Below are 25877 nucleotides of genomic sequence, written 5' to 3' on the forward strand. Positions count from 1 at the left end.
AGGAATCTTTGCTGCTATGAGCAGAACAAAAGGCACAGAGTTCAGATCAGAAAGATACATTTAACATTACATCATAATAGACAAAAAAGTGAAATAATTTACAACATCACTCATCTTTTTACAGCAAAAAGAAGACAAGAGGTGTCCATAACAATCTTAATCTCATATTACTAGTGTTAAACTAATGCAACTGTAAATGCACATAAATGTACCGATTAGCCCTTATACACATGATCAAATATCAACAAGATAGAAAACAGAGGAAAAGACATTCACTGAACAATAATATACTGTAAACAATTTACATTCACCATTTGTGAAGTGTAAAATCCGACACAATCTGTGAAATATGTTATTCCTGTTACAGATTTGTTTTGAAATATGTGAGCTTATGCTATGTCATTTATACACAGTGCAAGAGTATAAAGGAGAATTATGAATTGTGTGAGGTTGAAAGGATAGGATCAGAGATTTTGACTCCAGGATATTTTACTAAAAAAGATTGTTACAACTGTAATCAGGCTTGAGACAGGCTTGCCATTGAAGGAGGGGCCGTGGTTGTTGCTTGGGCCACTGGTTTGGAAAGAATACTATTTTATTACCATGTTTGATTTTTAATTTTTATTTGGTTTATTAACCAGTGAACCAGTTGTAGTTGCTGCTTTGCAGCCACTGACAGCTACTTCAAGGTACTTCTGCAAATGTCCCCAAATGCAAACAAATACATAATGTTAAAAAATAATAATAATTCACTGTTTAAATGACAATACAAGACTTTAAAACAGAATGACAGTCGACATTCCTGGAGTTGGAAGTTCAACTAGAGGAAGAGTTACCATCTTTACTGGACGTTTTAAAGTTGCAGTCTTTTCAACACAAAATAACCCATTTTGGAGATGGTTACCATTGCTCCACAATCTCAAGGGAGGGAGGAATTTTATTTTATTTATTTTGCAGGTGTCCCCTTGCAGAAGTTACAGTTCATGTGCAAATTATAAACACAGCTTATTTATTATCTTGTAAATTAGCTATATTGAAAATGATTGTAATCCTGGTGATGTTGGCAGAACTAAGCGCTTTACTCTCTGTTTACTATATAAACATGTAATAAGCAGGTCACAGAGGATCACAATATAGATGCAAATAGAAAACAGGTTAGAAGTCCAGTACTAGAAGCTGCTATGTAAACAGATGATAAAAGACAATATAGCTGGGTTTGGAATTATGTCTTCAAATGAAGCTAGGGCAGCTGTGAACAATTTAAAAGTCCTTAGCCTAAAAATATCATCAGTATGGTGTTTAACAGTGTAACTGAATACCTGACATCACTTTTTACAAATTCCTTAAAAATGTAAAGTAAAAGCAGGTTTTGTAGTTAAATGAGCGACTCGATATTGGGGGAACTACAGACATCAGACTTTTATAGTGTTTAACAGTCTCAAAGGATAAAAATTCATTTAAAAATAAATATTGACCCAATTTTGTTTTTCATTCTTACATTGTCAGAAAAAAAGACACATTTTGCAATTCATTAATGATTTCCTGCCTGTCCACAGGTACTGAAAACAGAAAACAAGACAAATTAAAAAAAAAAAAAATGTGTACAAGAGATATCAGTGCAGCGTACCAAGAGCAGGTTTTGAGATTGTCTGTGTTACGAACATCTTCTAGTTAACATTTCTTAATTCTTTTTAATAACTGTGGGTCTCGAAAAGCGCTATATAAATGCAATCCATTATTATTATTATGATAAAGTTAGTATGAGTTGAGCAAGCAGTTTACACACTGCCACAAAATCAGACTGGACAAAGGGATTAATAAACACGCATAACAGCGCCTCACCTTATTGATGTAGGTCAGAAAGACTTGATAGAAGACAAAGTGTCTGACACCCGTTACATAAAGCCATAACAACCTTTACACCGGATTTATTTCCTTCTGTACTTTTTGTTTCTTCTGCTTTTTTTTTTTTTTTTGCCTTATGTAAATGTCACTTTTTTCTTGCAATAAAAGTGTTGACTGTTTAGTCATAATATATGTTATGTACCATATATTTTAGTGTCTGAGTACATTTAGATCTCAGTTGCAAAGGGATAGCAGTATTGCCCATATGGAGAGGAAGGATATGGGAGTGTAAGTATATCACAAATATTTAAATGTGTGCGCCATTAACTCGTTTTGAACTATTAATGACAGGAGTTGAAAGAGAGATATATCTCATTGCTGACTTTCCTATTCTTGTAACAAAAACAACAACAACAAAAAAACAACAACTAGTGCCTGTATTACCCACCATACAACTTAACCAAAAACAGTTTTGTCCATGTCACACAGCCATTAGCCTACAGAAGTTTGATAAGATCACTTGTTTCTAAACTCAACACCCCTTAGACATCTAAAACGGACGCTGACTCAAGTGATATGATGTAGCACAAGGCAGTTTATCAGACTTCATACTAGGGCTGTCATGATATCACGTTTCTGCATGATTATCGTGACCAAAAAACAACAAAAACAAAGATTCACAATATTGCTATTATCACGATATCTATTAAAAATAGCAATAATTCTATCATTCAAATTAATCAGTAACTTTGTTTATTGTGTCTTTTTTACATTAATTAACCTCACAAATGCATTCAGGTGGCAATAGAGTCTAAATCCATATAACTATACAAAAGCATACAAAAAGAACAAATACACAATTATTTATGATTATCATACATGCATTATTAGCACAATGTTGATATTTCATTTTTTAAACATCACGGACAGCCCTACTTCACGCAGCTCCCTCAGCGGCCATGCAATCTGTAGGTCTGTAATCAGACTTTAATGTGTAGAAGCAGTGGTATATCGCTTCAAGACCGACTAGAAAACATCTGAACCTGTTCGTTAACCTTTAATTATGTGAGAATGTGCAGACACCTTTCTTTCTTATAACAGCAGACGTTTAGGCGCTTCATCAGGCTCAGCTCATTTTGAACCAGCAGATATTTTAACACAAAAATCACATGTGGCACTTCATGCTGAAGAAGACCACTGACTACTGTATATGTCAAGAAAATCCAACAAAGTGGGCAAAAGTAAGTCTGGTGTAATATTGCAGGGACACATTAAGTCATTTTATTGTTGACATTTGGGTTTTGTCCACCCCAGTATAGCTTATCCTCACCTCTCCTCCTCTTCCTCCACTGACACAGCAGAAGCATGCGGAACGTCTTCTGGAAGGTCTTGTTGCAAAGAGCGTAGCACATTGGGTTGATGGTGCTGTTGACGTAGCACAGCCAGTAGCCCAGGTGCCACAGAGATGTCGGGATGCATTCGACACAGAAAGTAGAGATAAGCACCATGATGTTGTATGGCGTCCATGTCAGGATGAAAGCCAGGAGGATGGCGCTAAGAGTCTGGGCTGCTTTTTTCTCCTTCACCAGCACCATCCTCTTTCTCTTAGTAATCTGGTTCTTCAGGGCAGTGTCCATGGGTTTGGAGGTGGTGGAGGATGAGGAGGGGGAGGCATTTTTGGTGGGCAGCTCTGCTTCAAGGGGGCATGATGTTGCGCTCATAGGATTTCTGTTTTTACCCTTTGAGCCAAGTTTAAACCTATATGAGATACACTTTTTGCTGCTCTTTTTTTGAGGTGTGGAAAAATACTCATCTTCTGCATAATCAGTCACCTGTCCATTTTTATTAGTTTCTCCACTTCCTGGCTCTTTGAAGGATCCTTGTGGGGTTTCTACTGAAACGTGTTGTTCCTCTTCTTCTGAGGACGTGTAGCTATTAAAAGACGTGATCTGGTCTGCTTTCGCCCATGCCTCATCTGACCTCGTGGTAGTTTTTGTGGCATTACTTTGATTAGATGAGGACCAGGAGGCCTGACTCTGATCTCTTGGCTCTCGGGTGAAATGAAAACATGAACGAATAAGAGTTTTCTGTGGTTTAGCCCCCTCTGGAACATGTTCCTTTGTGAGCCCTTGCAGCTCTGCTAGATCTTTTGTCCGTTTTTGCGTCTCTTTGTAAATCCTGCAGTAAAGAATGGTCATAATAGAGACTGGGATGTAGAACGCAGCAATGGCTGTCCCAAATGTGATGACGGGCTCTGTTAAAAACTGGATTTGGCACTGGTCCATTTGCACTTTTCTCTCTCCTACAAAGTACTGCCAGCACAGAATGGGTGGAGCCCAAAGGACAAATGACACCAACCATGCCAGACCAATCATAATGGCAGCCCTCTTTGGAGTCCTCTTTGCCCTGTATGTCAGTGGCCTTGTAATGGAGAAGTATCTGTCAAAACTGATAACAAGTAAGTTCATAACTGAAGCATTGCTGGCTACATAATCTACTGCTAGCCAGAGGTCACATGCAAGGTTCCCCAGGGACCAGTAACCCATTAGTATATATGTGGTATACAGGTTCATGGATAAAACTCCTATGATGAGGTCTGCAAACGCCAGACTCAGTAGGTAGTAGTTGTTTACAGTTTTAAGTTGACTGTTTACTTTAAAGGACAGCATAACTAGCACATTACCAACTATTGTTATCAGGCTGACAATGGCCGACACCGTGGCGATGGTTATAGCCTCCCAAAGGCTGTGAGGAGCAGCGGAGACTTGTGAAGTGTTGCCAAAAGTACTGTTTGAAGCATCCATTACGGTTTGTTACAGAGCTGTGTTACTGTTGGAAAATATCTCTTTGTAGCCTCATGCGGATTCAGCAGTTACCTGCAATGAAAAGAGAACAGCAATGAGATATAATTACACACAGAGATGTTTTTAATGAGTTAGCACAATTCACTTTTGATCAGAGTGACGGTAGCTTACTTAGATTTTTAACTTGTATACGTAGTTCGTAAAAAGCGTAACAGATTTATTGTAATCTAAGTATAATATTTATACGGTAGAATAAAACATTAGGTTCATCATTATATATGTGTGTGTGCATGTAATGTATTATAAAATTCTATATGTCATTAATAATAATAATAATACTATATATTATAATACATATAATATAATAATATATGCAGTATTTATTTGCTTATAAGTTCTAGTTGACATAGAGTTTCTTCATTAAGAATATATAAAACATTCAAACGTGAAAAGTTAATTATTTTTATATGGTACTGATAGATATTCATTTAGCCAAATTGAGGCCCGGAACTATCAAATCAAAACAATTTTGCCGTGGGATATCATTGGGTGTAACACCCATTTCAACTGTGAGGCGTCACACGCTCAGCTGTCCGGCCACTGTTGACAGTAATGGAAGGTAGAGTAACCAGAGGCAGTGGGAGAAGAGGTGGCCGCGGTGGAAACGACGGCAACAGTTTTGGTGGTGAACGCCGAGGGAGAGGAGGCCACCACCGCGGGCGGGGTAAACGAGAACATCATCGCGGCCGTGGACGTGGAGGAGGCGCCCATGCTGCTGAATTCCATCAGCGGGTGAGAGAGAGCAGGGAATCCGAGTCCCCTTACGTTAGTCCTAAACTTTGTTGAAAAATATTTTTGAATCCTGTAGTTTACGTTACTGCGCTGACGCACACATTCACAGATGCTATTGCAAAGCTACATGGGATTACTTCTTCAATTCGGCCTAACTAAAACTCATTTCAGGGTGATAGTTAGGCAGTGTTATAGTTAGTCTGAGCAAAACAATCCCAGCAGCTGGTGCAAACTTTGAAATATAGCTATGTATTGAAATAATGTGCAAACTCACAGTAAGTTTCGAGTCAATATGCATTAGCTGACATGAGAAGTGTGCAAATATAAGCTAAATCCATCCATGCTTATTATTTGTTGTTCGTGCTATCGTCATCTAATAAATCCTACCAGCATGCACTGTATAGAGCTACACTGAGCCCTTTTACATGTGTCAACATTTTGATCAAGCTCTTGAAATTTTTCCCACAGCAATTTAACTTTGTCACTTTACAATCTGCCTGTCGATATGACCCTAGAGGCTGCAGTTGTTTTTCCACTGGGATGTTCAGACAGTTAATGCCCCTGCTGTGGTACCTACAGCAGTAGAAGAGAAACAATAGGGGCTCTGTGATTACAGTCATCAAAATCTCCCTTGGTTCGTTGGAGCTCTTGATTGCAATCATTTTCTCTGTTTTTTTGGTGCATCCATAGCTCTTTGATGATCTTGTTCAGAAGAAAGCACGGTTTTTCCATGGCAGTATTATGAAAAGATTTTTTTTGCAGATGTGTGAGATAGCGGGGATAAATGCGTTACTTAGGCAAACTTAATGAGTTCAGTTTTGGCAGTGATGTTTATTCTTTGTTTATACCTTCACCCAATTATGACGCTTAGCTACCAATTATAAATAAGAGCTATGTGCTAATGAACACTTTAAAAAAATTGTCTTTCAATTTGTGAAGCACAAAATGAATTATTATTTCTGTTGCAGGAAAATCATAGTGACAGTACTAAAGGTATGCAGTTTAGACTTTTTAAAAGTTAGAACAATTAGACTTCTTTCCAGACTGTTTTTTTGTTTTTGTTTTTTGTTTTTGCATTGTGATCTATAACACAAAAATTATTCACAGAAACCAGGATTTAAAATCTAAATATTGTGCTTTACATACATTCCCTAGCCAATAAACCCATAACAGACTCTGAAAAGTCTCTTCTGGTACTGGAGGAAAAAAAATACTTGCAGAGAAATTCAATTGAAATGGATGTTTCTATGCACATTTGTCAGGAATTTGCAAACATGTTTGGGATCTGTGTGTTTAGGCAGTCCTCCTGCAGTTTGCTAATAAAAGAGTACTTTCAGTATTAATTTATTGTTGCTTACTTCCTAAATTAATAGTTTAGTTGTGTTATTTTCCTAAAGCACAGGTGACATCTTAAAAATAAACAGATATTTAAATTACTTTGACTAGAAATAGAAACTCAGAAAATCCTCAAAGTGCCAGAGTTTGAATGAAGTTGGCATTTGTTCTTGAAATGGTAATTATAGAAATAGTTGCCAAAATTTTTTCCAGCTCAAAATCTTTTTTCTCCTAATTATTATAATTTTTTTTTTTTGGTTTACAACGGAATGGTCCCCAAATCCCACTGCAATATAAAATCACTTTTTTAGGTGTTTTTGTTTTCTTTTTTTTTGTTACGTATTCTGGAACTGGGTTAGATTTAATTCAGAACTGCTTTAATTCTTTGAGATGATTTTGGGTTTGTGAGACAGTTTGTTATTCTACTGGATGCAGCCATCAGTTTGCTGGTGGGAGGCTGCTATACAGTTTGACATTCTTTGCTCTATTATTTTTACATTTGCCTTGAACAGGTTGAATAGGTGTACCCAATGAAGTGGCCGATGGATGTGCTACATATAAAAATGTTGTAGCAAGATGGATGCAAGAAATTTTCAGAGTATTGTTTATTTCTGTCCTAAGTTAATCATTTTCTTTAACCCAGCTCACCAATACTCCATTTAAATTGGTTAAAATGAACAGGTGGATAAAAGTATGTTTCAGATTAAGATGTTCTTCTGTTGCGTATAAGAATTTGGATCAGAGGACGCTCAACTTGAGTCTCTTAGCTGACAGATTTATTTTATCTAGCTATTCTTAAGATTTCTTGTCTGATTCTGCTTTCTGATTTTCTTGAGTGTCATATTGGTCATTGTATACCCTGCAATGTTCTCCTTCAGGACCAAGATGAAGGGGACAGTTATCAGGAGGACGATGATAGCACACAGGTGTTCTCCAGGAGGAAGCTGGAGTCAAACTGGGACCGGTACGAGGAGTCGGAGAGGCCAGAGCCGGATGATGACACGCCTACTCAGAGAGGAACAGACTTTCATGTTTTGCTGGCCTCAGCAGGTAAGATGTGACCACAAGATGTTGGAGGAGGATGTTTGTTTTATCAGCCACACCTGCAAAGCTCATACAGCCCACAACAGGAGGGATGGGTTTTACCTTTGACTTTGTTCTAGAAGCTTAAGTGATTAACAGTCAGTCAGTTTTTTACGTTTTTATTTGATGCTTCACCATCACGCTTCACTTGGCACAAATAAATGTTGACTCAGTTTTTCTAAAGAGTGTTGACCTTTCGTGTGTGTTGTAGACTTAGTGCAAATACTCCACTGAGTCAAGTTGTAGTTTTCCAAAGTTGCCTCCGTTTCCTAATTAGCTAGAAATGTTTGCTGCTGTCCTTAGGGACTTTAATTGCTCTGTATGGACATTGCTGTCAGATAGCTGCATGGAGGATCCTTGTTTGTCTTGTTTGCTAATTTCAGCCTCAGTGGTCAGTGTCGGGGCCCCTGGGCTCTCTACAGTCTCTGATTCTGTTGCTGTTTCTTTCCCCCAAGGATCATAGTTAGGGAAGTTCAGTTTAATAAGAGCAGATCTCAAGTTTTTTCAGATATTTCCCTGATTCTCAGCCCCAGTGTCGAGCTGTCACGTTTAGCTTAATATTCAAGATTGTTTATAGTTGTGGTCAGAAGTTTAAGACTCATCATGGGCATGGATGTCATGACAATTTTGGGATTTTAATGATTTCTTTAAACTGTTCTTGGAATGATTGCACAGCATATAGTTTTAGTGAATTCAGAAGGCATACAGGCTCAAATATATGCATTCACTCATATCTTTCAGTTAGTATTGCATGAAGGTAGTACAATGTCTTCTAACTTGACAAGGCCTGTTAACTTTAGTTATCAGGACTGAGTATAAGTGATAGTTTCTCTTTGCCAGCAAATAAAGGATTTGTTTGACAGCACTTGCTGGACTGACCAATAAGAGCAATAGGAAAGTCCAAAGAACTCATTGAAAATCTAAGAAAGAGGACCATAGATTTACACATTTTGGGAAGATCTCTTGGAGCCTTTTTCTAACCAGTTGTATGTACGTGGCACACGTGTACAAGTGGCAGCACTTCTGCTATAATTTTGTTCGTATTTAACAAAATAAAAATGCAGACATATTAGTTTTTGACTGCTATTGAAAATTGTTCTCTTTACACAAACTCTCTGACTGAACTAATATGCAATCCCTGAACATGTTTGCACTCTCTGCTCATATTGCCTTCATATTAGGGCTGCACGATTTTGCATAAAATGAGAATCACGATTTTTTTTTGCTTAGAATTGAGATCACGATTCTCTCACGATTTTCTTTTCCATTATAAATATTTATTGCACTTATTAACTGCACATCAACTTCGTAACAGTTGAGACTGAACATAAAAACAATAAATAAACATAAAAACAACAAATGTCTCACATTTTGTCGTTGCCGCAAAATGTTGTACCATCTCCACCGTTGCTCGACGCTGCGTGTATAGAGCAGGTAGTGCAACAATAGAAAAATTGTTGCGGGACGGCACTGTGTAGCGTTTGTCTAGGGTGTTCATCATTTTCCTAAATCCCTCGTTTTGCACAGTGTTGACGGGAGTCATATCTTTGGTCAGGTGATAAGTAATAGCCTCCGTAATTTCTTTGTGCCTGCGGGAGTTCGACGGGTATAGGGAAGCGCTGTATAAGGTTCCCGTTATTGGTGTTTGGGTGGTTGACCGGGACGGATTTTCTCCTGTCACTTTCTCGTCATCCCTGACGTGCTCTCCGTTGTTTTTTCCCTGCTAATTTTAGCAGCCAGCTTCTGTATCACGTGGTATAAGGCTCCGCCCTTGTCATTTGTTGAGCAGGAAGAGTGAGCGCTTGTTTTCATGCAGATTACGTCCCGGATCAAAATGCGGTACAATCGTCGTCTTCTTTTTTAAAATTTTTTTAAAAATCGTTGTCATTTGGAAATGAGATCGCACATAAGTATGAATTGAGATTGCGATTTTCTAACGATTAATTGTGCAGCCCTACTTCATATTAAATCATTTTTTGCTTTTTAAAGAAATTATTTTAACATTGCACTCAACAACAAACAATTCCTCGCTAACAAAAAAAGTAACTTCAAGGGCCAAATTGCATTATATTTCTTCAGGTCAATATACGGCCGCAAGTAGGGGTGATGTGGGCTGCAAGTGGCCCCGGGGTGCGAGTTTGAGACCCCTGGTCTAGAAGAAGTCTCAGACAGTCACCCTCAAAGGAGAGGAAATTGGTTTAAGAACAAACCAGAAACCACAAACACTCAAGCCTGCCATGAAATGGAAACTGCAGGAACACCACAGTGAAATGATTTGGCTACAAGGACAAAAGGTATTTTTGAAGGATTAAAGGGCAACCTTTTAAAACAAGGGTTGGGAACTCCAGGCCTCAAGTGCAGGTGTCCTGCAGGTTTTAGATGTGTCCTTGATCCAACACAGCTGATTTAAATGGCTAAATGACCGCCTCAACATGTCTTGAAGTTCTCCAGAGACCTGGTAATGAACTAATCATTTGATTCATGTGTGTTGACCCAGGGTGAGATCTAAAACCTGCAGGACACCGGCCCTTGAGGCATGGAGTTCCCCACCCCTGTTTTAAACCTAAGGGCACTGTACCAGCTGTAAGCATGGTGGCGATATCATCATGCTCTGAGGTTGCTTTGCTGCCAGTGGTACTGGTACATTGCACAAAGTGCATGGAATAATGAAGAAAAAGGATTGCCTTGAAATTCTTCAGTCTCATGTCAGATAGCACAGAGTTGGTTGTTTCAGTAGAACAATGATCCCAAACACACATCATAACTGGTTTTGGAAGGAATAACGTGGGCCAACATTAAGCTTCTGGAATGGCCTTCCCAAAACCCTGATCTCAATTGTATTGAAAATCTTTGAGCTGTGCTTAAAAGCCCGGTTCCTGCCAGGAAGACGACCAGTTTAAAGGAACTCTACCATGGACCGAGAGGGTGTTGACCTCTCAGTTCATATACTGTACTTGTAAGCCCTTGTGTATTAGAGAAAATTCAAAATAAATTCAAATGTTTGAACCCAATTTGTTGTTGTTGTCATTAAAGATATATGTTGCACATTGCACCTTGGAAAAAGAACATTTCAAAGATATCATTACAATGCCCGAATTAGCATGACATGCTGAGTATATGCAAACATCTAAAAACAGTCTAGAAATATTTTAGGAACATTTTTTTTTTTCATTTTCCCAGCTCCTGAACATAAATCACAAAATAGTTCATACTTGTTTTGAATTCCTGCTGGCTTTCTGGTAATTAATTAACTGTGACTGGTGTAGATTTGGCAGCATCATGAGCTTGAGGTACAAGCAGGTTACCATAGCTCAGTAATTTTTTTGAGTTTCAGTGAGCAGCTTGTCTTGCCTTGTAAACATCCTGACTATTCCCAGGTTGATGGCATTGAAATCAGTAATCATGACCTGAAACGTCTGCCAACATTCTGGTTTTCATGGCACATCTTCATCTCCTTTTCTTGAGCTTTATTTGCGTTAGGCTTTCTGCGGTGACAAATCCCTCCCTGGTGATTTGGCAGTTTGAAGTTTAAAAAAAAAGTTTTCTTTTTACAGTTACTGTCATGTTTTTTCTGCTTCCGTCAGATATGCCATGGGTACTGATTAACTGAGCTGATTCACCCTCGTCACAGTCTGGACTACTGGTTCAAGAAAGAATTTGGCTTGGGTTGTTCTTTTTTTCTTCAAGTTATGTCCGTCAATTTTAGACGCTGATGAAATTGAAAACGACATGAAACAAGTTGAAGAGGCGTATCTGTAATCGTCTACTTTTCAGTAATGCTGGTTGATCTGTGATGTGTCGTTGGAAACACTACCAGAAATATATACTAATACATATTTCAGGGATTGCCTCTGTTTCAAGCCTGCTACAAAAACTGGATTTCATGTTGTGGATGCAAACCTCTTTCTAGGCGCTCTGAATGTAAGAGACGAAACATGATTACTCCATGCATTTAAAGAATCAATCATACATCCTGCTAACATTTGACACTGTTGTAGTGGTGTTAAATTCTATGGTTAGCTATGACTCAGTGCCTCTTTTCCACTTCAGTGAACTCTTTCACAGCTTTAACCACATCTCTACATGGAGTATGTATTATGTGACCAGTATATATCTAGGTTGTTTTTATATGGCAGTATTCTTCTAAAGAATACTTTGCTGATTTATCCAAGACTGCCTGAAAATCAGCGCAGAGTCTAATACAGAAGAATCAAGGGTGTTATTTTCTTGTTCTTCTTTGTTAGGACTTAGTGATTTAGCGATTTTATGAAACTTCTGCAGATATAAATGGAAATGCAGTATAACTCTGAGTTTCAAAGTCAGTATTTGATATGACCACTTTTATTCTTCAGCACAGCCTGAACTCTCTTAGGCAAGCTTTTTTGTCATTTCTTTAAGTAGTCTTCGGGATTAGTTCTTCAGGCTTCTTGAAGGACATTTAAAGCTCTTCTTTGGATGCTGGCTGCCTCTTGTTCTGTTCTATCAAGATCCCTCGGTGCTTTATTAATGTCGAGGTCTGGGCTCTGGGAGGCCAGTGCATGACTGTTTGTGATCACCGTCATACTGAAAAATGAAGCCACTGTCAATCAGATGCTTTCCAGATGGTATTGCATGGTAGATTAAAATCTGACTGTATTTTCAGTAACATTAGATTGGATCCCCAACATCACTAGGTAAACCATGACACAGTCTCCAAAACATCTGTTTTTTACAGGAAACACTCATTGTTGTAACTCTCTTTTGACCTCCTAATCGACATATTAAACTAAAAATATCAAATTTGGATTCATCACTCCGTCAGACAGGTTGCCACTGATTTTCAGTCTAGTTCTTGTGTCATTTGACATATGTCAGCCTTTCCCCCTGCCTCCCATCCTGAAGAACGGCTTTTTGACAGCCACTTTTCCACCGAGAGAATTTCTTATGAGGCTTCGATGAACAGTAAATGGATGAACATCTTTCAGGTCTGGTGTCAGGTCTTTGCTGGATTTTTTTTCTTCTTTCTAAAGAACATGACTTTTAGATTCTGTTCATCTTCTGTAGACAGGCTTTTAGGCCTGACACTTCTTCTTTTGTCCTCAATAAGGGATAATAAAGGTTATTCTGAATTTGACTTTGCTTAGCTTCCTTCCTCTTACACATTTCTGGCAGGAATGCTAAAGTACAAATCTCCCTGCACTTTGCTTTCCTTCTACTTCCAGTCTCTTGTCAGCTTGACTGAGTACGTTGCATAACACACTGCTGCAGGTGGCAGAGTACTTGACTGGATAAATTACTGTTTTGCTGTGGAAGTCTAAAAAAAGTCATCAAACATTAGATCATTTAAACTTTTGGAGCAGTAGGATGTGATATGGTCATTAAGATGCCATTATTCAAAGTAGGGTCACACCAACACATTGCACTTGGTTTAACTAATGAAAGCTAAGCAGTCATGCAGATGATTACATTTCCCCTTTTTTATGTCATGTAAATGACTTTATTGTCTTACATGGTGCTAAAGCTGCACTTACCAATATTTATAGGCTTAAAATGATCTCTATTATGACAGGTGTAGCTTATAAAAATGAAGTCTTTGGGTAACTGTTGTAGCTTTAGCTGTATGGTCTGTCTCTTTCTTACAGCTACAAATATAGGAGGCCTGTAAATACTGGACTCCCATTTATCAGATGGTAAGAAACATCACTTAAGATAAATCTTAATTTGTTCCTCAGCATGCTGGATTTATAAATTGGCAGCTGTTTTGTGAATTCCAGTGTTTTACTTCAGCATTGTGTTGCCACAGTTGGCAACAAAATGAAATGGTGCTGCTTTAACTGGTTTTAACAACATTCTGGGCTGAAGACTAGTTATTGCAATTTCTGGCTTGAAAATTCACAAATTCAATGATGATCAGAAACTCATGTTTGACAAACCTCATCAGTCATCCTCATTTATTTTTGGTTCCAAGCTCTAATTAGCCGAATTCCATCGCACATGTTACTAATCAAGAGCTCGCCGAGTATGGCACATTATTCCAAGTAGCATGTCTTCTGTCAGTTATGTTTTTCAGTTGAGTATCCAGGCATTCACACTGATTGAACTGTGCAGGCTGATGCTTTTGGGGAAAGTCATGAGGCCATTTTTAACTTCGGGTGAGTGTTTTCAGCAGTGAACTGTTTTTGTAGGATTGTGGGGGGTTTTTTCCTCACGCCATTAGAAAGTTGGAGTGTTGCAGCGCCGTGTCGCTCTCTCTCCTTCTCTTGTAGTGTAAATGCCAAAGGTGCTCTTGTGAGTTGTTTGACTCCGATCTCTCGTCTCTGTGTTTTGCCCACATTGCCAGATTAGTCATGGCATACAGCAAGAGGCTGCCGCTCTTTAGAGGATACTTAATTGTACGTGGGCGGCGATGCTTTTAAGAGTAGTTTTTCTGGCCAATTAAGGTAGCCATGAAAAAAGGAATTCACTATAAAAACCACCTGTTTCCGCTTTGCTTTTCACAAAATACTTATTGTGGACTTTATTTATTTATCTTGTAAGGGTGTTGAGGTATTTTGTTTGCTTTATTGACAAGATTTGACAGAATGTACAGGTCGGAAGTACTTCTATGTATTTCAAGAGAGAAATGGCCTGCAGCAGTGTTTCTCAACCTTTTGTTATGTACCTTGCAATTCTTACGAGATTCGAAATCCCAGGGCAGACGGGTCGAGAGCAGAGCTTTACCTACAGTGTGATGGAGGCGTTAGACGTGAGCTGATTCTTTTTTTTTAAACAACATTTTAATCAAGTAGATGTTTTGTTTTCTCATCAAGTACATTATACTCTACATGATGAGAGCAAATAATATTGTGATCTCCTCTATAGGAGCTGAGTACATTTGGCAACCCAAAACAAAACAGTTTAAATATATGAGTGGGTGTGGATTGTTTTTCCTGATATTCCTGACATTTATTGGAGAAAACAGCAAGATTTTGTTAAGTTTTTGTTGTTGTAAATGACTGTGGAGGTACAGCAGGTTGTCCAGAGAGTGTGGGGATGCTGGTTCGATCCCTAGTTGTTTCAAGTGCCAAAACATATTTGAGCAAATCAGTTTGAGGCCCTGATCAGAAAAAAGCAAAAGTGGAAAGCTCTCGGAGAAATCTATTAGCACAAACCGAAACAGTCAGTTAATTACGACCAGCACGAATTTCTGAAAGCGGTGCACACGAGTGGGTCACAAACGAGGGGATCAGATGAATAAGTTACTGGTGTGTTTCACTCAAGAAACAGCACGACAGTTCAGAGCAGGGAGAGGCAGAATAAATGAAGGAGAATTAATATGTTTTGATATCAGAGCATCATCTTCCATCATAAATTGATGGAAAGTATGTGAAGCCTTTGTTGCTGCGTCAGCTGTTTACTGGATAAATCTGACAGCTGAGGTGGGGCAGAGGATTTATCCAGATTGGGACTTCTAACAGCTGACCTGCTGTAGACGATCACAAAACACTAATTCACTGAATTAATAAACCTACTAGTACTACTCGCTGTGCATGAGTGCTTGTACTGGTTTTTTTTTTTCTACAGGCTGTGTGAGATTGCAGGTATTTTTCAGAGGTCAGGGGAAGAGTCTGACTCACAGTCACCAACTGACAACAGACAGTTTCTGCAAATTCCAGGCTTCTTGTACAACACAATGTATTATTCAGACATTTTTCAAGCATGTTTCAGATCTGTCTGAGTCATGTTAATAAGGGTACTTTGACAGACATTCCAATATGTTATATAACTGCAAAATATGTAGCAAAATACATGAAATGTGATGTTGCAGAGCGCTTTGTGTGTGTGTACTGTTGAGTGAAGACATGCTGAGGCTTCTTATCTCCATGCAATTGTTATTATGGATACATTTATTTGTAGCAATAATGTGACTAAAACACAAATTGTTCTGCTCACAGAAAAACTTTGCCGTCCATAATATATCCATGTAGAATAGTTTGATGTTTTGGCATTAATAATGGGGCAATTTCCAGTCCTTGATGTACTTTCTGTCAAATCTTGTGTTTATATGATTCATTAAAAAATTCTCCTACCCAGATTTTGTGTGTTCACGCCGTTGACTCTCAGAGTTGTCTCTATACCTTATTCCATAGAGTATAATTTTGACCTTTTTTTTGTTGTTATTGTTTTTTAAATCTGAAAGTTTGTAACTCTTGAAAGAAACTGGCGAGTCCTAAGCTCCAAAAACCAAACTAAACCATCAGGCAGATGGCGGGAACAGTAGGAATTGGAAAATAAAGAGCTTGGTATGTTCTAAGAAAAAGAAGGTTATTTTAGAAATCCACAAAAGATCACAAGATCAAGAAATCACAAGAGATAATAAAGGTTCCAATAAAAAACGCTGATGAATTTTAAAGTATAGTCACATATTCTTTTGGTCAGATTTGGTCAAATCCTGCAAAATAGCACTTGTACAGAAGAACAGTTAACTAAAATATACTGAAATGTATGTGAAGTCAAAATGAAAGACAGAGAGATCCACAAAGAAGCGGTTGTAAAGGCCTCGCAAAATATCGTCAAGGAGGAAATCTGCTTTTTTATGTTCGTGGATTCCAGGCTTTAGGCAGTCATTGCCTGCAAACGATTCTTGAGTATCTGCACTTTAGTTGAATTTGCCGTCTGTGTTGACATAGAAAGCTGAAAATATAACAAGTTGTGCCTCTATGTGATGTATAACTTATCACTGTAAGTCGGGCTGCTGTAAATCACAAAAATAAATCACCACTTTACTGAACCGAAGAAAGGGAGTGTTGTTCGTCAAGCAAAACAGCCGAGAAATGAATGTAGGCGGAAGGAAGGCTGCGTGGAAAAAAATAAATCACTGTCATTAGCTCCTCTTCCTGTCCTGAGTAGTGTAAATAGTTTTGTCAGCACCTTTAACACCACTACTGGGACAAAGAAATGACTCGGAAAAGATAAAATTACCCTTTTAATTTTGGCAGCTACTTTTTCTTGACATCGCTGCCAGATGGAGATATGCAGTGAGCGTCTTCTTAAAATGAGTCAACAGTTGGACAGGTTAGAGGCCAGTTTTATAATTATAATTCTCACTGAGGCACGGCTGTCAGAACCTACAGTGTTACATAATGGAATGTTTCAAAACCATTTGAGGGAAGTTTTCATGTAGTTGCTCTTGAATCTTAATGAGTGGAAGTGTGTTTTTTGTTTTTTTTAATCTAAAACAAGGATTCCTTGATCAACTGAAAAGTTGGTATTATGTAATGTTAAAATAGAAAGTGCACCCTCTTTCAAGGTTTATCCATCATCATCAAATTAATCCGACCCTTACTTGGGTCTAAAATAATTTAAGTCCAACCTTAGTAAGTTTAATATTACGTTTATTGAACAACAACAGGTCTGGGGATATTGGGTTTGGTTGATGTTGACTGGACCATTGGATCTCTTTGATTCTTTTTCTGATGGAGATTTGATGGTTTGCTCAGGACAGTTATCCTGTTGCACAGCCCAATATAGGTCAAGCTTTAGTTGTTGGTCAGATTGGCCAATCACACTGTCTTGCATCCAATCACATTTGGTTAGAGAATACTTTGATAATACAGAAAGGTTCATGGTCCACTCAATGCAAAGCGCCCAGGGTGCAAGACAAGCCCATATCATTATCCCTCCACCACCATGCTTCACAGTTGTTATGAGGAGTTTGTGCTTTGTTTTTTGCCAAATGTTGGATTGTGCACTGTGGCCAGACATCTCCACCTTGGTCTTGTCTGTCCAAAGGACATTGTTCTATAAGTCTTGTGGTTTGTTCAGATGCAGACTATGCTGTGCTTCCATTTTCGTTTGCTTCTGGCTGCACTTCCAGACAAGCTATACTTTTTTTGGTCTTTTTCTAATTGTACTCAGATTGTAGCTCTTGGGTTTTTAGCTGCTGTTTACCCTCTTAATTACTATGGAAGAAGTAAGGTTGCTTGCTTATATATTTTGGCTTAGTTATTGTGTTTTTGTTCATCTGATGTATTTAGCTAATAAGAACAGAATAATAATAATATTAATTATTATTATCATTATTTCCTGATAATGAAATATGGTATCTATATCACATATATGCACCAGTGCGTTTCTTTACATTCAGAGATTCAGAGCTTTCCTTGCTCTTGATATAGTCTCTATTTGTATCACTTCAGGCTGTTTAGATTTCATTTGGACTTTTTATGTGTCCAGATGCATTTGCTGCTGCAGTGATTCATCTCTCAGCATGGATATATGCATGCTGGACAAATTCAAGCACACGCCCAAAATCCAACTGGAAAATTTAGCGCAGCCCTGATAAAGACCTGTAGACATTTGGTGAATTTCCTTTGCCAGTCTGTTTAAACATATATAATTGAGCTGTTGGGAGATACAGTGCCTGACTTTGTGTTTGCAAAAGCTCTATTAAAACCTCTACTTGGTGTGATTATGAAAAATGGAGCCCAACAGGGAAATTATGTAAACAGACTGTTTGATTTGAATTGAAGGTCGAGCTGATTTCTGTTGTTTGTGGCCTGACAAATGGCTATTATGTAGCCCTCCTGCTTGTCCAAACATCCCAAGTGCTTTTAGCATTCATGTGTTTTGAAAGACTCTGATTACACCTTCTATAACATCCAGTGCTTCCAATGCGTCAGGAGACAACAGACCCTTTTCATGACTGCAGATTCCAGAGTGAGGTAACTTTTCAAGGATGAAACCTTGGTGCTTTTGATACTTGAGATATTTTGCGAGCAGTTCATTCTAAAGCTTCTTTTGTGCAGAAAGGTTTTCATCACCTCGGTCATGAATAAGGTGAACAACAGATGCATTTGTTGAATTTTAATCTACTAAGTTGCTTTCAATTCTCAAGAATTCTTTTCTTTTTTTCCTCTTCTTTTTTTTTTTTTTTTTAGCTTTACAGAGTCAGTTTTAGTCCTCACATCGTTGGAGGTTGATTATTCTGTTGCTAGGAGAAATGAACCAATGATGCAGTTCCCTTATTCTGTACATGTGAGTCCATGCGCCTGTATGACTGGGAAATTACTGCCCAGTTATTTACATCCTCACACTGTCATCTATCTGTACACATTAACACAAGGATCAATCCTGCTCCCCCGCAGCCGTAGTTTACCAAGGCTGCTAATGGGCCTCTATCAAAGCTCAATCATAATGAAACAAAAGGAAATCACATTAGAGCTTCTGTGATTCGGCTAACCAGATTGACACACACAAGGATGATTTCCTAACTGAGATTAATAGTCCCAATCATTCCATTAATATGTATGTTCCGGTGTTGTTATAGATACTAGATTTGCCATGTACGCTGGAAGAGACTGGCGTCAAAGCAGAGGAATGAGGCCAATTATGTACTGTCTGGTTAGCACAAATAGGAAACAAAGCATTACAGGTGCTTGGTTTGTTTCCCTGGAACTGCTCATTAAGATGACGCCAGTGGGGTTATGGTGTGAGGTTAAATAAAGCTGCGGGTGGATCATAGACACTTCACTGAGATCATCCCACTGATCAGCCCACCCACTTTCGTCTTTAAATACCTGTGCCTTTGTTTGAGTGCCATTACATTAACTTTTTATTTTCACCAGATTATGAAAGGTTGAAAAAAATTAATTTCAGTTTTACAAAGTCACAGTTGATGGGCTTAGATGGCTTTTTACTAATAGATGTTTGACATAATTGCTTGAAAACTGATTTGATAGTTGACTGAAAAATTGTAGCAAGGCTTTTTTTTTTCAGTCTCAATTATTTTCTCCATTACAATTTGCTGTGTTTCATTAAAGAAAACTATAAAAATAAATCAGTTTCCTATAGAGGAAAAATCTCTGGATTGCTCTTTTTATGTAGCTTTTTATTAGAGCTTTGTGTTTTAAAAATCTCAGAAAATATTATTTCTGAGTAGAAGAATTTTTTTTTTCCAACCAAAGAAATAAAAACCGTTTTAGCTTCTCAAATGTGATAATTTGTTGCTTTTTTGGTCTTACATGTTTTTGCCGAGCAAGACAAAACATTTGGTATAACAGCTTCTGTTTGCGTTTCAAGAGCAAAGTAATAATAATTAAGAAAATAACAAGTAAATTAAAGGACATTGAAAGCCACCAAGTCCCAAAGTTTTTATGCCTCCAATAAAACAGCAGATCAAGCGTCAGGATGCTGGCTTATCAAACCCATGACTTTTAATGATACTTTAAACTGAATTACTTTACTTGTACCTTCTGCATTAAGTAAATGCACAACATGCCAGCAAACCCTTTGTGAATTATTTAAGTGTATCTAAGGTCAATTAAACCATGTTTTTATGATGGTTTTAAATCCACACAGTACAAAATGTACTGCACAGCTCTGCAACTGTGAGCCACAGAACATGTTCCACAGTTCCTTAATATAGTAACTGAGGCCGCATTTGCTATTCAGTAATCAAAATTTTATCATGTCAGAATTTCTAATACATCTTTAGTAAACAGTAAGTAGGGTCAGTTGACAGCTGCTCCTCTGAGCTCTTTAATTTCCTGCCTAATAGCCACTTCAAACAGAATACATACTCACCCTGTATCGCGCCGAGCGAACACAATGCTCCAGCATTAAACGGGCATGTGGCCAAGTGTTTGATAGGTTGTTTTTCTTTGACTTCGTCTTCAGTTTGGCAGAGTTGGCTCTGTAGATCTTCCCTTTGACTGTTTGCCTCACACTTTCTCTTGTTGGCTTTCTCTTCCCCTCTCCTGTTCTCTCTCGTTGACTTTTTTCCTCTGTGCTCTTCTCTCCAACGAGGTGAAAAACACATTTGCCAAATATAGGTAGGTCATCACACTGTCTCGCATCCTCATCAGTTGCTAAGTACAAAGCACTTCGATGCAAACAGACCGGTCAGCATCATCGGTGCAGTAGGCTCTAGCTCCTCAATATTCCAGCTTCGTTCTGAGAAAAGATGGTAAATGCAACAGCTGTTTGGCGTCAACGTCCATGTGACAAAACTGCTGAGGTGCCTCGATGCTGTTCAGACATTTTTCACAGAGAATGACTGAAAAAGAGCTCCTCGTTATCACGAACAATGATCAGCCGAAGGTCTCTTCGAAGAGTCTTCTCTTTCACTGAAGATGAACTCGTGAGCTCGAAAATCTTCTGAAAAATCAAAGGTAATTTCTCAGCTCCTCACACTTTCTGCAAAGTTATAGCAACTCCACTGGCAATGGAATTAAGTAAAGCTTCTTCAGTGCTCAGGGCTGCGCAGACAGACTTTTTCCCTCCCAACAGTCTCCTGCTTGCTGCTTCTGAAAACCCTGCTTGGATGCAGGCTGCGCTGTCATCCTCTCTGACACGCAGATTCAGCCGTGAGCAACTACTAGGAAAAATTCCCGCATAGGTTGAAGCCTCCTGTATCAGAGCACTAGGCAATATGTAAGACAAGGGAGGAGGAGGTGAGGAGGTGGAAGAGGTGGAGTAGTAGGATGAAACATAGGGGGAGGAGCCAGAGGAGGAGCTCACATGTCTCAGTAGCAGTTCAGCATAAGCTGAATGTTTGCCTTTGCAACGGCAGACCTGTATGTCTTCATCACAGAGAAACGGCTCGCTTCTCAATCAGCTACACATGTCCCACTTCACGATGGTGTTTGGTAGTCCTGAAAGCCTTTTGACCATGCGCCTCTTGTAGGATTTTTAAATTGCTTTCTCTGTTTGTTTTGTGGGTTTTTTGGAATGAGCTTCCTTTTGCAGATAAGGTTCTTGCTGTAGTTACAAAGTAAAGAGTGCAAACATTGTTTCCTTCTCAAGGAAATGTTTTTTTGTTTTGTTTTTTGAGATGAAAGTCAACTTGCTTAGAGTCTCACTCTATCCTCTGCGAGCCATGGATTAAATCTGAGTAAAAGTTCAACAAAATCTTTTTTACATTTATTGTGACTAAGAAAATAATTATATGTGGATCTAAATAACATTTCTCTTATTTCATGGTATGCTATGAATCATCTCCTTATCAATCAAAATCAAACATAAATAATGCTGATTCAGTAACAGGAACATTTTAAAATAGACAGGCAGTTATAAAGATTCTAGGGTTTTTTTCAATAACTGCTTAACAAGATTTAGGTCAGTGTTTTTGGCTTAAATTTTGGTTGTGGCTTAAATCTACCTTTTTAGTCTGTTGTTGATAAGGCCATGCAGAAATATCTGTTTGCTGCATTGATTCCCAAGCAGCTCTTCATATTAGTAAGCAGGGCCCACTTAAAAGGGGAGAACTTCTGTGTCTGCTGCTGACATAATGAAACAAACACATTGATGTAAATTGTATCGCATGTTGTCAGCACCAGTCACGCGTGTAATAAGTTGAAGCAACATACTAGTGAACAACAAGGATCTTTGTGGTACTAGATGTTATTTGTGCTGTATTTGTGCTGTATCTGATCCCCGCAGCCATGTTCCGCGATCCATTCCGCAAAGACCCCAACAAGCTGGTGCTGTGTGAAGTCCTGAAGTACAACCGTAAACCTACAGAAACCAACCTTCGGCTCACCTGTAAGAAAGTCAGCTATAGCTGGATTTAGAGTTTGGAGGAGGGACAAAGAGTTGCCCCTTATCTTCAGTATCTATGTACACAGGCTCTGAAGTTGCACTCTGACTTTTTAGAGCTAGGAACAATCACAGTGCAACTGTTATAACAGCTTAATGCACCAAATGACACAGATGCAGATCTTCTCATCATAGCTTTTATCACGCAACCGTTTCTGTTGCCAATGTCAACAAATAATACTAGGTCAGATATGACGTATAACCGCTCAGTGTTTTAGTGACGATATCGGCAGTTAAAAAGATACCTCCATGTTTACTTATTGGGAACAGTCCCTTTTATTCTTTTTGCGAGTAATCCAGGCTAAATCCCTAAATTCTTTTCATCCCAGACATAAAAACATTTGTAAGTTATTGCCGGATTTGTTTTCAGCAGCACGAATAGGTCCTAGTCGAGCAAGTGGAAATGATATATTTCAGACCTAATTAAAACGAAAAACAAAATTTTGGCTTGACGAAGAGTTGCAGAAACTTGGTTGGAACCCTGCTGCTTAATTAAACACTAACTGAAAAAGGACATTACGAACTCTAGAGTTAATACAGTAATGTTTATCCAAGTTGTGGAAAAAATGAAGTCATTTGGTGCATAATAAATTCCCGTGCTGGCATAGATGAATCTTTTTCATAATAAAAACAAAGGAATTAGTTTTGAAAATGATTGCTAAATTATGCTTTTATGAAAATGGAGGCCTTTTTTCCTATTATTCATCACCCTGTTGCCCCAGTCAGCCTCCAGACCCACTCACTGAAAGCGCATATGTCCAGCTTTTTCACAAATCGCATCTTGCTTGAGCAGCTGATTCTTCTGTGATTAAACTGTGTGACTAGAATGGGCTGAAGCTTTTTCCCTTTAATGTGTCTATATCATGCATGTTCCTCTGAACCACCGATTCACTGCCTTGCTATTGATTATCCCAGATATTGAAAATGCACGCATATGGATTCCTCAGTTTCTTCATGTAATGAGGCACACATATATGATTGCCTAATATCTGTTGATTGGAGACATTGTAGGCTTCCACCTAGACAATTGGTCACTTTGACACCAGAATTATGTCAAGGTACTGTGGACCAACACTTGACAATGGTTATTTTAGGCTTGACTAATAGAAGCCTAATTAATCAGCCATAACTGATGAATTGTGCTTCTTACAGTATTTGAAGATTATCATATACGTTTGTGGAAAAAAGTGAAAAAGAAAATTTAAAAAGGGAGCAAAAGCAGGTTTTTAAAAGTATATTGTGTGTTCCCTTTAGTTTGTTTAATGTTTACTTTGTACTTGAGATGAGCTCCCTCAAGATGAAATGACTTGTGTAACCTGTATAGGGCTTATGTAGCACCTCTCAACTCGCCTAACTGTCTTTCTGTTGCACCTGTTCACACAGTACTTCATGCATCAGCGGCACTGAAACTCCCACAAGGTTCTTGGTTGTCATTTGGAGCAACTTTGGGCTCATTCTCATGCCACAGGATAAAAGCCGATGCAACGATTAGATAACAGTTCATTCTTTCAGTGCTTGTGGTGTATTTTATATTTGTGCCCAGTCACGGTGTGCCAGTGATTTATACTGAGACTAAGTTAATTGTGCTTGAGGTAAACGAATCAAGAAAAAAAGTCCACCTTGCTGGAAGCCTTTGCAGATAACTTAAACTGAACTCCAGAATATTGTTATCCTTTGCTGCTAATGTTTACTCTGTATATTACAAAGCCCAAGAACCCAATCCAGCTGACTGAACAACCATGGACGTTTAATTGCTGATCTGACTATGTAGGACCTTTGCAGCTTTTGTGGGAAATGCTTAAAGATCAAGGCTGTATTGCATGTATGAAGCTTTCTCATGTCCTTGTAGAGAAAACTTCTCTACTTTCTCGGTAAGTTAATGTATTGACAACCGTGTTACCTGTGGACAGCATCTGAAGCTGTCAAAATATTGATTTATAGGTTGACTATAGATTTTTGCCCTCACATGACATATAAGAGTGGCAGAATAACATTGTAAAATAACCTTTAACTCCCCCAAATCAAGCTAGTTATTTTAAAGCCAGTGTGGTTTCAAAAAGTAAAAAGCAAATTAGTCATTTAATGGTGCGATTCTGTTTCAATTAAAGATAATTGCTTGATGTGCTTCACACCTCCCACACACGAGCGGCGGTGATAATATTTGGCATATAAAGCTTTCCATTAGATGCATAGCTTCCAAACATGTCTGGTTGTTTGGAAGCTATGCATTTTTACATTTAATGTCAGCTCAACCCGCTCATTAGCTGTGGCCAACCAACTGTTGCATTTGTTACCGGTCAAATTGGTTGTTGTTCAAGCAAAAACCAATCTGTGTGCAACCAGTTCTCTGGAAGCAAACATCAGCTACAACTGCTTAGTTCAGATGTAGTCTTCCCCCAGAGTGAATAATGTATAAAACAAAATTATGCGATGAGTCATTTTAAATGAGCTTTCTAAATACTACCCCCCTAAGGAAAACTTATTGCTCTCATTTCTCTGAAGTCCTGAAGAGCTGACCTTTGCATATGAATCTCAGTCTGAAATGGAGGTAACAAGAACAAGATGCTCTTTAATGGAGAGTAGTAGTTGTTAAATGGTATGGTTAATATATGAAACATATTTTTACTACACAGGTTATTCTTGTAATAAATCAACAGAAAGATAAAGTCTTATGTAAAAGCTGTTTACTTGGCTACTAATTAATTGATTCTGACCTCCTTACCTTTCTGTGACCACCTGGTCGTATTGTGCCATGTGGGTGTGTAGATAGAGACGTCAATAGCTAATGCATTTATACTAATGCATGACAAGCTACAAATAATCAATATGAAATGGTTTTTCACCGCTGCACTGAGTAGACTTTGACCTCTTAATTGATATCTTCCTATAATGGTCTTCAGTGGAAGATGTCTAGCAGTGACTGTGACTTTTGTTAATGTGAGGCTTTTCTCGTGTGATGTTACCTTCCTGTAGAGCTGGTCTCTCAAGGTCTTGATTTCCATGATGAAACCACTCTGCATGTGTAATCCGAGAGGCCTTTATCTCCTCCACGTTTTTGATTTGATCACTTCTGAATAAAGCGGTTGAGGCCAAAATTATTATTCAGGCTCAATGTTTTGAATGTTTCAATATGGATTAACCCGGAAACATGGCTGTTTAAGTCGAATCCCTTAGTGGTGAAGTAATAGAACTAAATTGTCGCAAAGTCCAGTTGTGCTAACGTAATCATGTATTTAAGAGCCAGAAGCTGCCCTGGTAAGCTTCAAAGTATTTAACCAGCACTGCAGTCTTGTACAGTGTTTTCTTCAGGAGGCATTCAACAGCTGGCAATGTTGGCCCTTTAGCTTAGCTCCTGCAATGAAGATGAAGGTAGAAGTCTTTATGTGCAAACTTTTATCCAGTGAAATGAGAACTGTAAGCCATTCTCTGTGCACTTTTTGTTGTTGTAATGTTATAGATGAT

General features: G+C 38.4%; 2 protein-coding genes across 2 annotated transcripts in view; one reads left to right on the plus strand and one right to left on the minus strand.

The window, feature by feature from the left end:
* Positions 1–40: 40 nt before the first annotated feature.
* chrm5b (cholinergic receptor, muscarinic 5b) lies at positions 41–21389 on the minus strand. The gene is made up of 2 exons (XM_026143507.1): positions 20403–21389; positions 41–4721 (listed from the first exon to the last, which is right to left on the minus strand). Exon 2 carries the CDS (start codon positions 4647–4649, stop codon positions 3117–3119), a length of 1533 nt encoding a protein of 510 aa, XP_025999292.1. The 5' UTR covers positions 4650–4721; positions 20403–21389; the 3' UTR covers positions 41–3116.
* aven (apoptosis, caspase activation inhibitor) overlaps positions 5179–25877 on the plus strand; it is a 43303-nt gene continuing 22604 nt past the window's right edge. Inside the window, exons 1-2 of the mRNA XM_026143508.1 lie at positions 5179–5441; positions 7655–7826. Of these exons, the coding sequence (XP_025999293.1) occupies positions 5262–5441; positions 7655–7826 (352 nt within the window). The 5' untranslated portion in view covers positions 5179–5261. The remainder of the gene's footprint in view (positions 5442–7654; positions 7827–25877) is intronic.

The sequence above is a fragment of the Astatotilapia calliptera genome, chromosome 15 (assembly GCF_900246225.1).
Source record: "Astatotilapia calliptera chromosome 15, fAstCal1.2, whole genome shotgun sequence".
Lineage (NCBI taxonomy): Eukaryota > Metazoa > Chordata > Actinopteri > Cichliformes > Cichlidae > Astatotilapia > Astatotilapia calliptera.

What these genes read in the sequence shown, in the direction of transcription:
- chrm5b (XM_026143507.1), bottom strand. Translation starts at nt 4,649, where the DNA reads ATGGATGCTTCAAACAGTACTTTTGGCAACACTTCACAAGTCTCCGCT.